The following is a 13,194-nucleotide window of genomic DNA, read 5'->3' as shown; positions in this document are numbered from 1 at the left end:
CGTGGCAAGTCTCACCACTGCGCCCCGCGCCTTGAGCCTCTCTATCCGAAACGACATTCCGTTACTGGATTCCTACCGAGCTTCCTTACATGCATGCACATTAAATTCCACCTGTTTCACTCCAGTACGACTACCTCCTCCGCGCGTCCAGGTCACTCGTGCTGGCCAGCAGGAACTTGCAGCATATCAGCACATCCTTGCATGCTCGAGTCCACGACTCCTCCTGGTTGAAGCTGAGCTTGATGCTGGTGTCGCGAATCTTGTCCTTGCGAATCGAGTAAGGAACTGTCAATCCCACCTCGCTCATCTGTCTGAGACACTCCAAGAAGCCCACCATGGCGTTGTCGAAGCTTCGATGTAAAAATCCAAACCCGAGAGGCAAGTCCCCAGAGCAAAAGAGGTCGTACGTCGTGCTTGGCTCGAGTCTTTCGATCGTCGACGCCGAACCCATCGGATTCAATCTCCAACCTTTGAACGTGTAGCCCACCTTTTCCGCTACCGTCGCCAACAACAAGCAAGTCTGACCCCATGCCGCGTTGATTTCCTCCCATCCCACCATCGTCTGCGAAGTCCTACCCAGACGAAGTCCGTTGATCGTTGCGAAATTTCCATCGTGTCCAATCGTAAACGTGTCGTTGTACACATTCGTACGCTGAAGTCGTTGTGATTGTTTAATGTCGTGATCGTAACGGTTGTTGATGCGATCGCGTTCGCTCTGGTAGACGGACAGAGTGACAGAGAAACCGTTGCGCTCTTTCCAGAATGATTCCTCCTCTCTGTCAAGCTCCTGAGCTTCCACGTCGAGCTTTAGGATTTCCTCGTCCATGGCAGCCTTTTCCCGTTCCAGACGCTCCAGCTCCAGAAACGCCGCTTCTTCTTGTTCCCTGGCTTTTTCCAACCTAACATTCGCTTGCTCCTGCTCTTCCTCTGCAGGTATGTCCGCGTTGGCTTGACGTAGATACTCGACGTAGGCATCCCGTTCCTTAGTTGCAGTGTGCAGTCGCTTTTCCAGCCCTTCAACCAACAGCTCGGTACATTCCACGCATATAGGTTGGTCAATGTCAGACCGTGCCGATAAGACCTCGAACAACCGTTGAACAGTCTCCATTTTGTCTGGTGTCTCAGTGTTCTTGTGTGAGACTTGCGAGTCTGCCAGCATCACGAAGGACATGGACTGGTCGTGTCTGCCAGGTACCATCCTCTTGGACATGGGAGTAGGCACCTTTCGTGATATGCGCCCGTACTCATCGCGACGATCTTGGGAGTAGGCATTGTGGTGTACGAGAGGGCGTTTGGCTGGCTTGGTGGAGTCTGTACGGGTTAGCGCGTGTGCGTCAAGCGCGGGACAAGGACGTACCGGTCAGCAGCTTAAAAGCTGCCGGATTCAAGTCTTCCAGCGAGCCATCGAGCTTGACGGGCGTCCTGCACTTCTGGCAATGCATAGCGGCGGCGTGTGGGGTGGAGGATGTGGGGTGAAGGCGCGAGTAGACACGACTCGTGAACGCGACGCACGAGCCTGACGTAGGGCAACGCGAGTCATTCATCCCGAGTGGTGGACGCCCTGACGCGAACCGACGTGATTTCCGCTCCCTCACCTCTAACACCCGCGATGGAACGACCACGATTGCACAGCGCGCTCCCCGATGCGCAATATGAAGACCTGGCGGCGCTCGAGAATAACCGTCAATTGAACGACTTGCGCCTCAAAGGCACTTTCGAACATATTTTCCAGAAATACTCGCGCGATTTCAGCAACGTCGGCGACGAAATCGACCTCCGGACCGGCGAGATTGTCGTCAACAATGGTCATGTGGCGGGGATGATGGATGAATGTGATACTGGGGAGGACATATGGCGTGAAGTAAGTATTTCCTGTGGAGCAGGGGACAAGACTGACTGACTCTTCAGAGTGACAGCGAATCTGAGAATGAAGCACGAGAGCAGCCCACTGAGCCTTCAAACCCTGGACTCGCGGCGATGGATGGTCCCGCAGCGACGAATGGCCCCGTAGCGACAAATAGCCCCGCACAAGATCCCCAAGCCGCTCTTCAAGCACTCGGACAAAGCATAGCCGCGCAAATTGGACAATTTATGCAAACATTTCCGAATGGACCCAACGTGGATCCTATGTGGGCAGTTCCACCTTTGCCAGGCATGCCTCAAGTCACACAAACACCGGGCAGAATCATGCAGAGGCCAACCAGTTCTATAGGAAGATCTATCTGGGCTCCCGAAAGCATTGGACGGCCGCGTAATGTCTTCACGCCAGGCCAAATTGTTTCGCGGGATACGCATGGGAATCGACGAGATCGTCGTCCACGGGGGATACGCTCACGGGAGACACGCTCACGGGAGCCACGCTCGCGGGAGACATCTATCAATATCCAACACTCACCTCGACGCCGTTCCTGGGATTTGACCGTAAACGCGACTAGAGATTCACCTAGGTTCACCACGCGAATATCAGGATCTGAACCTGCCCAAGGCCCACGTCGATCATCTTCCCGTATTCCTTTGGCGCGGGAAATGTACCCTGGCAGCATCAAATACAATCCGCACAATACTCGTTTGGATGGTGAGCATTTCGATTCACATGAGGATGAATCAGTAACCTCTGGATGTGACCCAGTGAGTCCCGTGAGCAAAAAAAACAACCATCGGCCCTGGACAGAAGAAGATGAAGCAAAACTCTTGGAGCTGAGGAAAAAGAAGCTCGATTGGAGTGCTATTGCAAGTGTTCTCGGGAGACCAGAGTATGCGCCCAGGAATCACTACTTCAAAAACATGCTTCACGGCCAGAAAAGAAAGAGGGAGGTCTTGGAGGTTCCGGAGGTTCCGGAAAATCAGTTTTCCCTTGATGTGGCAACGCCATCAACTACTGTGTCTGATTCCGCGGCAAACAACAGGACGGATTTGGCCAAAACCCCGACAACTCCCAGTGGCTCAATTTCTTATAATTGTGAATGCGGCAAGCGGTACGGAACCTATGGTGGTTTATACTATCATAGCAGGAATTCAGATTGCAACGTTACACTTCCTTCTCAGCGTACAAGTATCAACAAAAAGCGGACGGCATTCCTGAAACTCGTGGAGCTCAACCCTTCTTACGCCGATCGGGATTACAAAACGTGTACTTTGCAGAATATGAAGAAGGAATTGGATGAGCTTCAGCCAGGTTGGGACGCAGAGATCTTGGTGGCCATGGCGGGAGCAACTGAGTCAGTGAAGCGAGCAAAAGTAACAAAAGAGACGAAACCAGGCCGAGCTTTGGAGATTTCGAATCAACCACTGGAAAGAGATCAGCCTTTGCCGGTGGAGCTGGGTCAACCACTGGAGTTCGAGCCGGATCAGCAGCCTTCGGAGGGGACGAATTTCCAGTTCCTGGAGATACCGGACTCTCAAGCTTCACAGGTGACAATGTCTGATGGGCCTTTGGAAGGGATCATAGAAGCTGCGGCAGGGATGTCACCAGCAGCAGGCTTTGTGCAAAGCTCAACCACCACCATTGACCCCTTCAATCTGGAATCGGGGATCAGAGGTGACATGAGTGCGGATGCAAAGGACGCCCTTGGTGCACGCCGGAAGTCCCGCAAGGAAAGCAGCACTCGTACGCCCAAACTCTTGCAAAAGTCGCCCTCAGAACATACTCCACAGCAGCCTGTGCGGCTTGATCCCGTCACTCACAAAAAACATCGCGTTGAGGTCGCGATTTCGCAAATGAGGAATCAGGAGACTGAAGAGTCGACAGACGGGTCCGCTGAACACGCCCGGAACCAAGCTGCAGCAAAAGAAGCTTTGCAAACTCCGAACACTCTCCAGTCCATTGACAGCACAGCGTCCAGCAAAGGCCGACCAAATGGGAAACATCCTTTTGTGGTCAAGACTCCATCTACGAAGAGGAGTGGCAAAGCGACAGAATCAATTGTTGAGAACCTAGTCAATGGTTCCTCAGGGAAGCCTGTCGTGAAAGCCGTGGCCGACACTCCTGTCAACGCCTCGGCCGCAAAGTCACCCGCAACACCTGGTGTTAGAACTCCCATAAACGCCTCGTCTGCCAAGTCAATTGCGAAGAAACCCTTCGCAACTCCTGCCAACGCTTCGCCTAGGAAGAAGTCAAATGGAGAACTGCCATCTGCGAAGCCATCTGCGAAGCCATCTGCGAACTCCATGACCGAGGCTCCTGCACAGAATACAGAGGGCACGGCAGCGAAAAATCGAAAAGCCTCGGCCACGGAAGCTGAAGCCTCTCCCACTGCAAAAACCCCAAAGTCCACCGCGGTCCACCGGCTTCAAGCTAGCGGCCCGAAAAACCCGTCGACGCCACAAGTGGAGTCCAGCACGGACAAGCGGGACCCTGGAACGGTTCGTGGACCAAAATCAGGGTCGAGGCTGTCGATTCTTGACATGATGGATTGCTCCGAGGATGAACTTGCTTTTTAGAAAGATGTACGATTTAGTGATCATTCGTCATCGTTCGTATACCCATTCTCCAATCCTGCCTGATGTCTTGCTCAGATTGACCCTGTCATCTCAATACTCGTACGTGATGTCCGGCCACTAACTTCCAGAGGAAAAGGATCGGATTTGGGCAGTGAATTGGGCGCCGATGTCGTAAGCCAGGCGAGGCGGATCTACAAGGTGGCTCTAGCATGCGGACGAACCGGATCTACGACGCATGAAGCGGATCTAAGTGAGGACCGTACCCGCGCTCTGGGCGCTAGATGCTCAGAAGATACGTCATTGAAAGTCAAAAAGAAGTCGGGCGTTTACAAGCGGGCACGGCGGGTAAGGCTGAGAAAGCCGAAATAAAGCCGGCGGTAACACGCAATCTTAGACCATGCGATAAATAGGGGCCTCGAGTACGAAACTTCGCTTGGCTGATCCTACTGCACATCAGGCCCAGTTGATCCAATGGCACGCGATCGTGGTCTGTCCACTGCGGCACCTGTGCCATTGCGAGCTGCTGGTATGTACCTGCAGTACTTACGGTTGCCAACGAGAGTTCAAGCTAATTATTAGTTAATAGGCCGAAACGAAAAACGTTGTATCATCCGGCATGCACTAGGTTTCTACCGCGCCCTCATCATTACCGGACTTTACTCCACACACGACAAAGTCAACGGAATCGAGACTTTCATACCGGCAGTCAAACACTGTCTTTCCACACACTCAATTTTGAGTGCAGCGATCAAAGGCCATGACACGGAAGAACCAGAGTTTGTCCGACCACCGCTATTGAACCTACGCAATCATATCCGAATTATTGAACCGGCATGCGTTGGCCATGGGGATGACGACGAACTCAGCCGGCTGAAGCACGTCTTGGGTCAGACCCACGATCAGGTCTTTGAGAACTGCCACATCATTCCTCCTTGGAGGATCGTGATCCTGCCTTTACATGCAGACTCAAAAACCGGCATAAAGAGATTTTATATTGCCTTTGCTTTTTCTCACTCCCATGGCGACGGAGTGGCAGGTCTCGCCTTTCACCGCACATTCGTCGAAGGGCTTCAAGGTCAAGGAATCACCACAGTCCGCCACGGCACGGATCCTCGATACCAAACATCCGACATACCTCTTCTTCCGCCACTTGAAGAATTGGTCGACCTTCAAATCTCCAACTCCTACCTCATTAAACCAGTACTTGGTGCATACCTACCAAGGTTCGTTAGCGGAATTCTGGGGATTGAGGCATCCACCACTCCTCAAGCGGCGGATATGTGGCGAGGAAAGCCGGCGAGTTACAATGAGAACAACTTCCACACGGGCATGGAACTCGCAATTGTCAAGGACGATACTCTTCAAAAGGTATTGAAGCTCTGTCGAGAGAAAGAAACAAAGTTCACTGGTCTCCTTCATCAAGTTATCGTTCGCGCGTTGAGCGAGGCTTTGCCACCTGATGCGCCGGCAAAGAACTTTGTTGCTCAGACTGCCGTTGACCTACGAGGAATGATCTCTGGCGTAACGAAAAACGACATGGCGCTTTGCAACACCGTGGAACATCATCTCTTTCCTCGCGACTCCAAAGCTACAAAAGGCAGACCTCGATCAGATTCCACGGGCATTGCGCGAGAATCTGTGGATCCTAGGATCTGGGAGCGTGCTCGGGAGACGACCAAAGCTCTGGCGGCACGCGCCACTACCCTCGAAGACCATCCCGTTGGCCTACTGAAGTACTTGAACGACTTCCGAAAGTGGATGACCGGCCAGATCGGCAGGGAACGCGACTCGAGCTACGAGTTGAGCAACGTCATGTGCTTTGATCCCGATATCCCTACGGCGGCGGAACCGACCATTACATTGCCCATCGGCAGACCACCCACCCGAAGCGCGACTACGGGAAGCGCCCCGACGTTGGGGAAGCCAGGTATTTCGACTATATTCTCGCCGCCTCAGAGCCCTCAAGGCCCTCCACCAAGCCCGATCCGGCGTACTGCGAGCATGACGGAGAATGAGAAAGCATGGAATGTTGGTAGAGTCATTTTCTCACAGCCGGCCAACGCCGTCGGAAGTCCGGTGTCTTTCAATGTCGTCACGAGGAAAGACGGCGATATGGTCGTGGCTCTCACGTGGCAGCAGAACGTGTTGGGTGTTAGAGATGAAGAGGGGTGGGCGAGAAAGGTTTGCCAGGTTATTAAAGAGGTGTTGTGTGGAATTGCATCAGGGAATTAGCAGGATGGGTCAGGCGTTGGGCAGTTAAAAGATACCATGAATTTTAAGTTGGCGTTGTACCTATATGTCAACAATTCCAATTTCTTCAAATCTACAAATACTGCCGCCACAGTCTTCGACTCGATACCATTCATACAGTTGGGTACCAACAAACGCGTAAACTCTTCCGGCTTGGTTTGCTGAAATTGGTGACAGTGCTCGAACCTTGTTCATAGATTGAACCTTGATGCTTTCCCAATCAGAATCTACACCGTAATATCGTGCAACGGTAACGCCACCATTCTCGCCGGTTGTTAAAACTTGTATGAGACGTTTGCCTTCTTCTGATTGTGTGAGTGCAGTTATGGAACTGTCTTTGTTCATGTCTATCTTCGTACGGTCACCTAAACGGTTAGTATTCTGATGATACCTTGAACTGATAGACCTACTTAGATTCCAATCCTGGAACTTGTAATCAATGTAGAGGAATTGCTCCAATACCCCGGTATTGACAAATAAAGAAACTGTGGGTTCTTTGTTGTCTGCTCCAAGTAGAGTGGCCATGGTAAAATCGGCGTTATCAACATTTGGGGTTTTTTCTCTACTGAAAAACACAGATGAAGAGTTATAAACTCCATCGAGGGTATATTGAACAATCTCAAGAGATCCGTTGCCGCTTGTTCTCTGGTAAACCAGATAGTTTGCCTCCCTACATATAGAGCACTGTTTACTGTAGGAGGCTAGTTTCGAGTCTTCATGCGCGACGAAAATCTTGTCGATTGGGCCTAGTGACCATTTGTCGGAGTATTTTAGCTGGCGGATATTGTTTCCCTTGTCAAGGAAGTAGAGGTGTATTTCTCGCTAAATAGTTAGCTAGGTCGAAGTTATAATGTTGTTGGGTCTTACAGGTTCTTGAACGTCAACCGCTATCGGAGTTTCCCTCTTCGGAGTAAAGGTTGTTTGTATCTCGGACAAAACCCATTTACCGGAGGAATTATCAAAGTCGGCTTGCCAAATCGCCAATGTGTCTTTCTGATAAAAGACCAGATGATGCAGAGCGTCCTTGGAATCTGTGTAGTTTACAGCAGCGAGTCTTGTGTTTGGGAGGAAGGCAGTAGTGATAGAGGCTGCTCCTTCATGGTGCCGCGACATGCCAACACCAACGCCGACACCAACGCCTACACCAATTGCGATCAGCAATGTAAGAATAACAGCAGTTATCCTACCCCTTTTCCACCCATGGAACCCGCTAGGAGCCTTTTCTCCAGAGCCTAGCATTTTAGATCGTTGAGTAACGACTTCGGGGAGATTGTTCGATTCGGCAAGGGGCCGTTCTGGTTCGTTTCTGATAACTTCTGGCTGGTAGTCGCTATGGTCGACTTCCAACGTGCTGTGGGGGCTATGGGGATCCATATCGAGAAGTGCGAGTAGAAGAGGGGAATGCGAGGCTAGAAGGACTTCACTTAAATAACCGCGGTGGCTGGCAAGTGGCAATCTCACTTGCATTATTGACGGAAAGATGCAGAAGCCATGAGCAACCTTACTCCTGCATGTGATTCTCATTTCGTCAACAGCCGGCTCGGATGCGCGTGCTGTGTTACCACTTAAATGTATAAAAAGCATAATGTGCTAACGATAACTAGACTAGCCTAATAGTTTGATTAAGATAAAGGAACTATAGACTTAGAAATATCCTCGAAACTTTTTAGCTAGTATTAGTCTTCGGCTAATATCAGCGCTAGTTATCTACTTTAAAAGCTATGCTTTCTACTTTATTAAACCTCTTTTAACCTGCTCTATAACTTTTAGCTTAATTCTACCATTTCGCATCAGTATAGATATTTAAATTCTACTAGCACGTCTCATTATATACCTACCCAGATAATTGTATTATCTTCCGCACGTACTTTACTTCGCATTCTCTATACGTAACCCCGCTATTAGCCGTTCCTATTCCCCTTAAACGGATGTATTAACTATTATAGTTTACTAATTCTCTCGTAGTATCCTCGTTTTCCGTATACTCTTACTAAATACTATTCTATTACACGTTAAACTAATTCCCATACCCTGCTGTTGTAATCTAACTTAAAGAAAGCTACCAAGTCCTAGAATCGCCTGCTAAATATCTTATACTTAGGCAATAGGCGTGGCCATAAGCCTACTTATAGCCATGGGTGGAAATAGAGACGAGCTGGGTTTACGGCCTTAGAAGAATATTATCGTCGGAAAAGCGGACGCATGGTCATTTGAAATAGTAGGCAGCGTGGTATTACTACCAGGTTAGTGATAGCAGTAGACAAATGCAGCATGAAGTACTTAGTACTGCGCTGCTACTGTCGCCTCTACAGCGTCGTACCTCTTGACGGTTCCAGATTCCAAGCAGGCACTATGCTAATACGTGTTTTCATAAAATCTAAGTTGTGTTCGGACTGTCGGCGCTCTAAAGATAAACGTTTTAAAGGTTGATGTTGTAGTAAGAAACATCTTCATCGCACTGCAGGCGGATGGTAAGTCGAGAACTCTTAAAGTTGTATCCTATCCTGTTCTGCGTAGTGCGTACGTTAATTCTGTGCCAAATTTCGGCTAAGAAAGACATACCTTGAAGGTAAACTTGCTAACTTACACGCCTTCAGCGCCGTTATCCCTCATCCATTCTTCGTTAATGGCGAGAATGTATGCGCCCCGTGGATAGTACCGGTAGCAACATAGCCCGGTACTATTACCTCCGTTCGACTTGAGGTAGCAAGGGTCTACTTCGTTTATGTAAAGGTGGCGGTAATTGATAATAGGGATATTGGTGTCGAGTCCGAGGGATCCAATGGCGGTGTCACCACTAACGTTGTAATAGATACTTTCGTTGAGTAAGTCTTTAGATGAGCTCTTCAAGGCGACGCATTCGCCTCCATTTGTGACCTCGATATTATAGACCTAAATTTCAATTCTCCATTTCTCACCCTGGACGTCGATTCCGTCGGTAGCACCGATTCTGATTTCGCAGGTAATTATGATGCAGATCTCAGGAATCAAAAACGGTATACGGTAAAGCAAGCAGCAGAGCCAACGAGAGTGGCGCCATAGACTGGGAAGCTTTCAAGTTCTTGGAAACGGAAGAATCGCGCATAGTAATCGCCATTCTGCAGAAGTTTGTAGCCGTAGCTTTAGAGAGCGCCTTCTGAGTTTCCACTGAAGAACTCAAAGGCGTAGCAGCTGCGGGTCGAAATCATGTTTCCAGCGTCTTCTCCATTGCGGAAGATGGTGCCGTCGATTTCGATGGCAGATGCATTACCTATCCCAAGATGTTGATTCAGTTGGCCGCACCTGATATGGCCAAGCATCGCTTGGAGAATTTTACCTTCCGCAGTGCGATCATCGTACCAGGTTCTCCGCATCGCCAATGCTGTGCGACAATTGACTCGGTGAAAATTCTTCCGGTGTGGTGTAAGTGAGCATTTATAGCGCTACCAAACATTGTTCTGGCGTAGTATAAGCGAGTGAGTATACTGCTATCAAAAACGAAGCTAACTTACCATGAAGTTATTTATTCTGCTCGTCTTCCTCGCTACGTCTCTCGCGAAGAATGTCTCGCTTAATGTTCCCCTCACCTCCAACTCGACCATCAGACCAATCGACGGCGTATGGCAATCTTTTTCGATCGAGTACTCGTACATGGCGGATTATTTTGGGAACAAGAGGTAGAGTTAGGACAATACTGCTAGTGAAGATACGCTAACAGCATCAGTCAACCCAACACATTCAGTAACAACATCCTCCAAAGCTTGAAGGACCGATCAGGGAAGAACGTTATACTTCGAGTCGGAGGATCCACAGCTAATCGCGTCGCCTACAACGCATCGCAAGAGGAAGCCGTTATAAACGTCTTTGGATCTAACCCCGATCAGCCCTCGCATGTCTACATCGGGCCGGTTTGGTACGAGGCTTTCCAGACAGCACCAGAAGGAACCCTAGTTATCTACGACGTCAACTATCGTGACAACACCTCGGCAGGAGTAAATGCTACCATTGAGGACGCTCGTCGCGTGTGGGATCAACTCGACAATTTATACGCATTCGAACTTGGAAATGAGGTTGAGGGCTGGGGAAAGAACGGACGCACATCCGATTGGAGTCCGGAGTTATATGTTCCAGACTTCCTGAAGTATACTTCTCTCTTAGACTTCGTGGACAAGCCTTTCTTCCAAGGTGGTGTCTTGCAAGGAAGCGGAGGGGCGTATATCAACGAGCCATGGAACTCAGTTCGACTTCTTGAGTTGGAACTGAACCGAGATGGAGATATAAAAGCTATGTCGCAGCATGACGTAGGTACCTAGCTTCCTATTAAGACTCAGCTAATTATCAGTACCATGGCAATAACTGCGACACCACCGACGAGATTCCGGAGGTCCGACAGAACTTACTTAACCACACCAACGTCATCAACCGTGTGTGGCCTCACAAGCAAATGTCATCAGTCGTGGCAGCTCAGAACGTCGAATATGTGTTAGGCGAGACAAACTCGATATCCTGTCAAGGCAGAGACAACGTGTCCAATGTCTTCGCCTCTGCGTTGTGGTACTTAGACTACAACTTGTACGTGGCTGCCCATACAGAAGTAGCCAAGATGTACTTCCATCAAGGAACGCCATACCGGTACAGCATTTGGGCTCCAGATGAGGCAAGGCCGATATACTATGGAGCGCTGCTTCTGGCGAAGGCGTTGGACGGAGAGAAGCAGGTCCTTTCGGTAGCGGAAGAGGAAACCTTCGTGGCGTACTCTTTGTATTCGAAAAATGAGCTGGACTCGGTCATCGTGGTAAACCTAGAGCCGTATAACGCGACCGGAAATGCAACAACTGGGAGAAGATTTGTTGATGTACAGCTTCCAGCAGCAGCGAAGAAGTTGTGGAGATTGACTGCACCTGGAGCGGATGTGAAGACTGGGATAAGGTGGGCTGGACAAGCGGTGCAGGAGGATGGCACGATTGGAGAAGAGATTACAGAGGAAGTTGGACAAGTGGTGCGAGTGCAAGATTCAGAGGCCGTACTTGTAAAGTGGTAGTGTTATGAGTGTTGCTCGGCGTTCTTCATTTCGCCGGGTGTTTTCGGGGAAAATACTCCATGCTGAGTGCATATTTAAGTTTCGTTTTTCTTCATTGTCTGACTTTGTCCTCCCGGTCCCTTCGCGAACGCAGCCGTCGTGGGCTGCGAGGGTGAGTAGGAGATGCTTATGCTGTAGAGAAAGTACACCGAGACGGAATGGGAAGGTGCGGTTGGGTTTTGGTTTGGATGGTTAAGCGTGGGAGACGGCGTGGTTGGTGACGCCGACGAGAACTGTACCGGTTTGGTGGGTTAGCTTTGTAGTCTGCCCTGCTCGGTCCTGATTGCTTGTTTGCGTGCTTGCTTGTTTGCTTGCTTGCGTGCGCGCTTGCTGGCTTGCTGCGTTGCGCACGCAAATAGCAACACATTGCGCGTTCGAAATGCAGACCGACGAGTGACGCATCCGACAAAAGCTCAAAACAACGCTCCCGCATACCCGCACCGAAGTCCTTCACAGCAGGGCTCTAGCTATAACTCTCGCCGCCTTACCACAGCATAGCGCACCGCACCGCACCGCAAAATCGCACCACTAAGACTAAGCAGAAGCACAGCAGACACAGGCAGACCACGTCACTACCCAACATTCCTCGCCTCGCTTCGTGCACTCGTCCAACAGCGCTCCCACGACCCTAAAAGTACCTCCATTCGACGCAGAACCTCCAGCTTACCTCTCCTACCGAGTTGCACCAGGCCGCAGGCGCGTGCGAGAATAGGGAGGTTATCTGGACGGATGGTTCAGTACGACATGGACTAGCGGGAGCAGCAGCAGTAAGATTGGTGAAGGGAAAACCATATACTATCCGAGCCGAAACGGTTGGACGGAGCAAATCCTTCCCAATCTGGGCTGCAGAGCTCCAAGCTATTGCATGGGCAGTAAGTGAGACGGTCGAAGGAGTAACGAAGAAGAAGGAAAAGAGACGGAGGCTGCCGTGGATCGCTAGACGCACGGTGTGGATAATTTCGGATAGCAGAGCCGCGCTTAGGAGGGTAGAGAAGACTGACCCCCAGGGATCAGGACAGTGGCTAGCCGGCGAGATTAGGAGGGGGGTGGAAGCGAGTCGAGCTAAAGGCGTAGACATTAAGTTTGCGTGGATCCAAGCTCACTCAGGGAGCACGGGACATGACGCCGCCGACAGCGCAGCTAAGGAGACTACTAGGCAGGGCCTAGCCCCAACACTTCCCTTCGAGGAGAGGTGGAGGTGTAGGGCGAGCGTCCTCAGCCTACTACGGCAGAAGATTGAGGAAGAGCGGGGAGTAGTCGAGGCTAGACCTACGCCTTGGGGCGGATACTTACGTCGACTGGATGCGGCCTTTCCCGGCAAGCACCAACTGAGGTTATATCTAGGCCTCGGGGCGATTGATTGATTGATTGATTCGTTTTACGTCTATATGCAGTTGGAAACTATGACGGACGGTCCGTTTAGGACAGGCTAGGGGGTTTAAATA

General features: G+C 50.5%; 5 protein-coding genes across 5 annotated transcripts; 3 read left to right on the top strand and 2 right to left on the bottom strand.

Annotated features, from left to right (window-relative positions):
• Nucleotides 1–15: 15 nt before the first annotated feature.
• Nucleotides 16–1,457, bottom strand: K452DRAFT_241153 (uncharacterized protein). Its single transcript, XM_033537811.1, has 2 exons — nt 1,358–1,457; nt 16–1,311 (listed from the first exon to the last, which is right to left on the bottom strand). The coding sequence occupies exons 1-2, from the start codon at nt 1,440–1,442 to the stop codon at nt 131–133; spliced, it is 1,266 nt and encodes a 421-aa protein (XP_033402128.1). The 5' UTR covers nt 1,443–1,457; the 3' UTR covers nt 16–130.
• A 152-nt stretch (nt 1,458–1,609) lies between these two features.
• K452DRAFT_294001 (uncharacterized protein) lies at nt 1,610–4,440 on the top strand (the record flags this gene model as incomplete). Its single annotated transcript, XM_033541650.1, has 3 exons — nt 1,610–1,861; nt 1,909–2,007; nt 3,046–4,440. 3 exons carry the CDS (start codon nt 1,610–1,612, stop codon nt 4,438–4,440), a joined length of 1,746 nt encoding a protein of 581 aa, XP_033402127.1.
• A 236-nt stretch (nt 4,441–4,676) lies between these two features.
• K452DRAFT_65483 (uncharacterized protein) lies at nt 4,677–6,702 on the top strand. The gene is made up of 2 exons (XM_033546988.1): nt 4,677–4,966; nt 5,027–6,702. The coding sequence occupies exons 1-2, from the start codon at nt 4,912–4,914 to the stop codon at nt 6,670–6,672; spliced, it is 1,701 nt and encodes a 566-aa protein (XP_033402126.1). The 5' UTR covers nt 4,677–4,911; the 3' UTR covers nt 6,673–6,702.
• K452DRAFT_336538 (uncharacterized protein) lies at nt 6,557–8,274 on the bottom strand (the record flags this gene model as incomplete). The annotated part of the gene is made up of 2 exons (XM_033545245.1): nt 6,557–7,512; nt 7,558–8,274. 2 exons carry the CDS (start codon nt 8,272–8,274, stop codon nt 6,733–6,735), a joined length of 1,497 nt encoding a protein of 498 aa, XP_033402125.1. The 3' UTR covers nt 6,557–6,732.
• A 1,908-nt stretch (nt 8,275–10,182) lies between these two features.
• On the top strand, nt 10,183–11,710 carry K452DRAFT_293999 (glycoside hydrolase family 79 protein; the record flags this gene model as incomplete). Its single annotated transcript, XM_033541649.1, has 3 exons — nt 10,183–10,346; nt 10,394–10,970; nt 11,012–11,710. The coding sequence occupies 3 exons, from the start codon at nt 10,183–10,185 to the stop codon at nt 11,708–11,710; spliced, it is 1,440 nt and encodes a 479-aa protein (XP_033402124.1).
• Between the last annotated feature and the right edge of the window lie 1,484 nt (nt 11,711–13,194).

Source organism: Aplosporella prunicola, assembly GCF_010093885.1.
Source record: "Aplosporella prunicola CBS 121167 unplaced genomic scaffold K452scaffold_2, whole genome shotgun sequence".
Lineage (NCBI taxonomy): Eukaryota > Fungi > Ascomycota > Dothideomycetes > Botryosphaeriales > Aplosporellaceae > Aplosporella > Aplosporella prunicola.
This window is presented reverse-complemented; position numbering and strand designations above follow the sequence as displayed.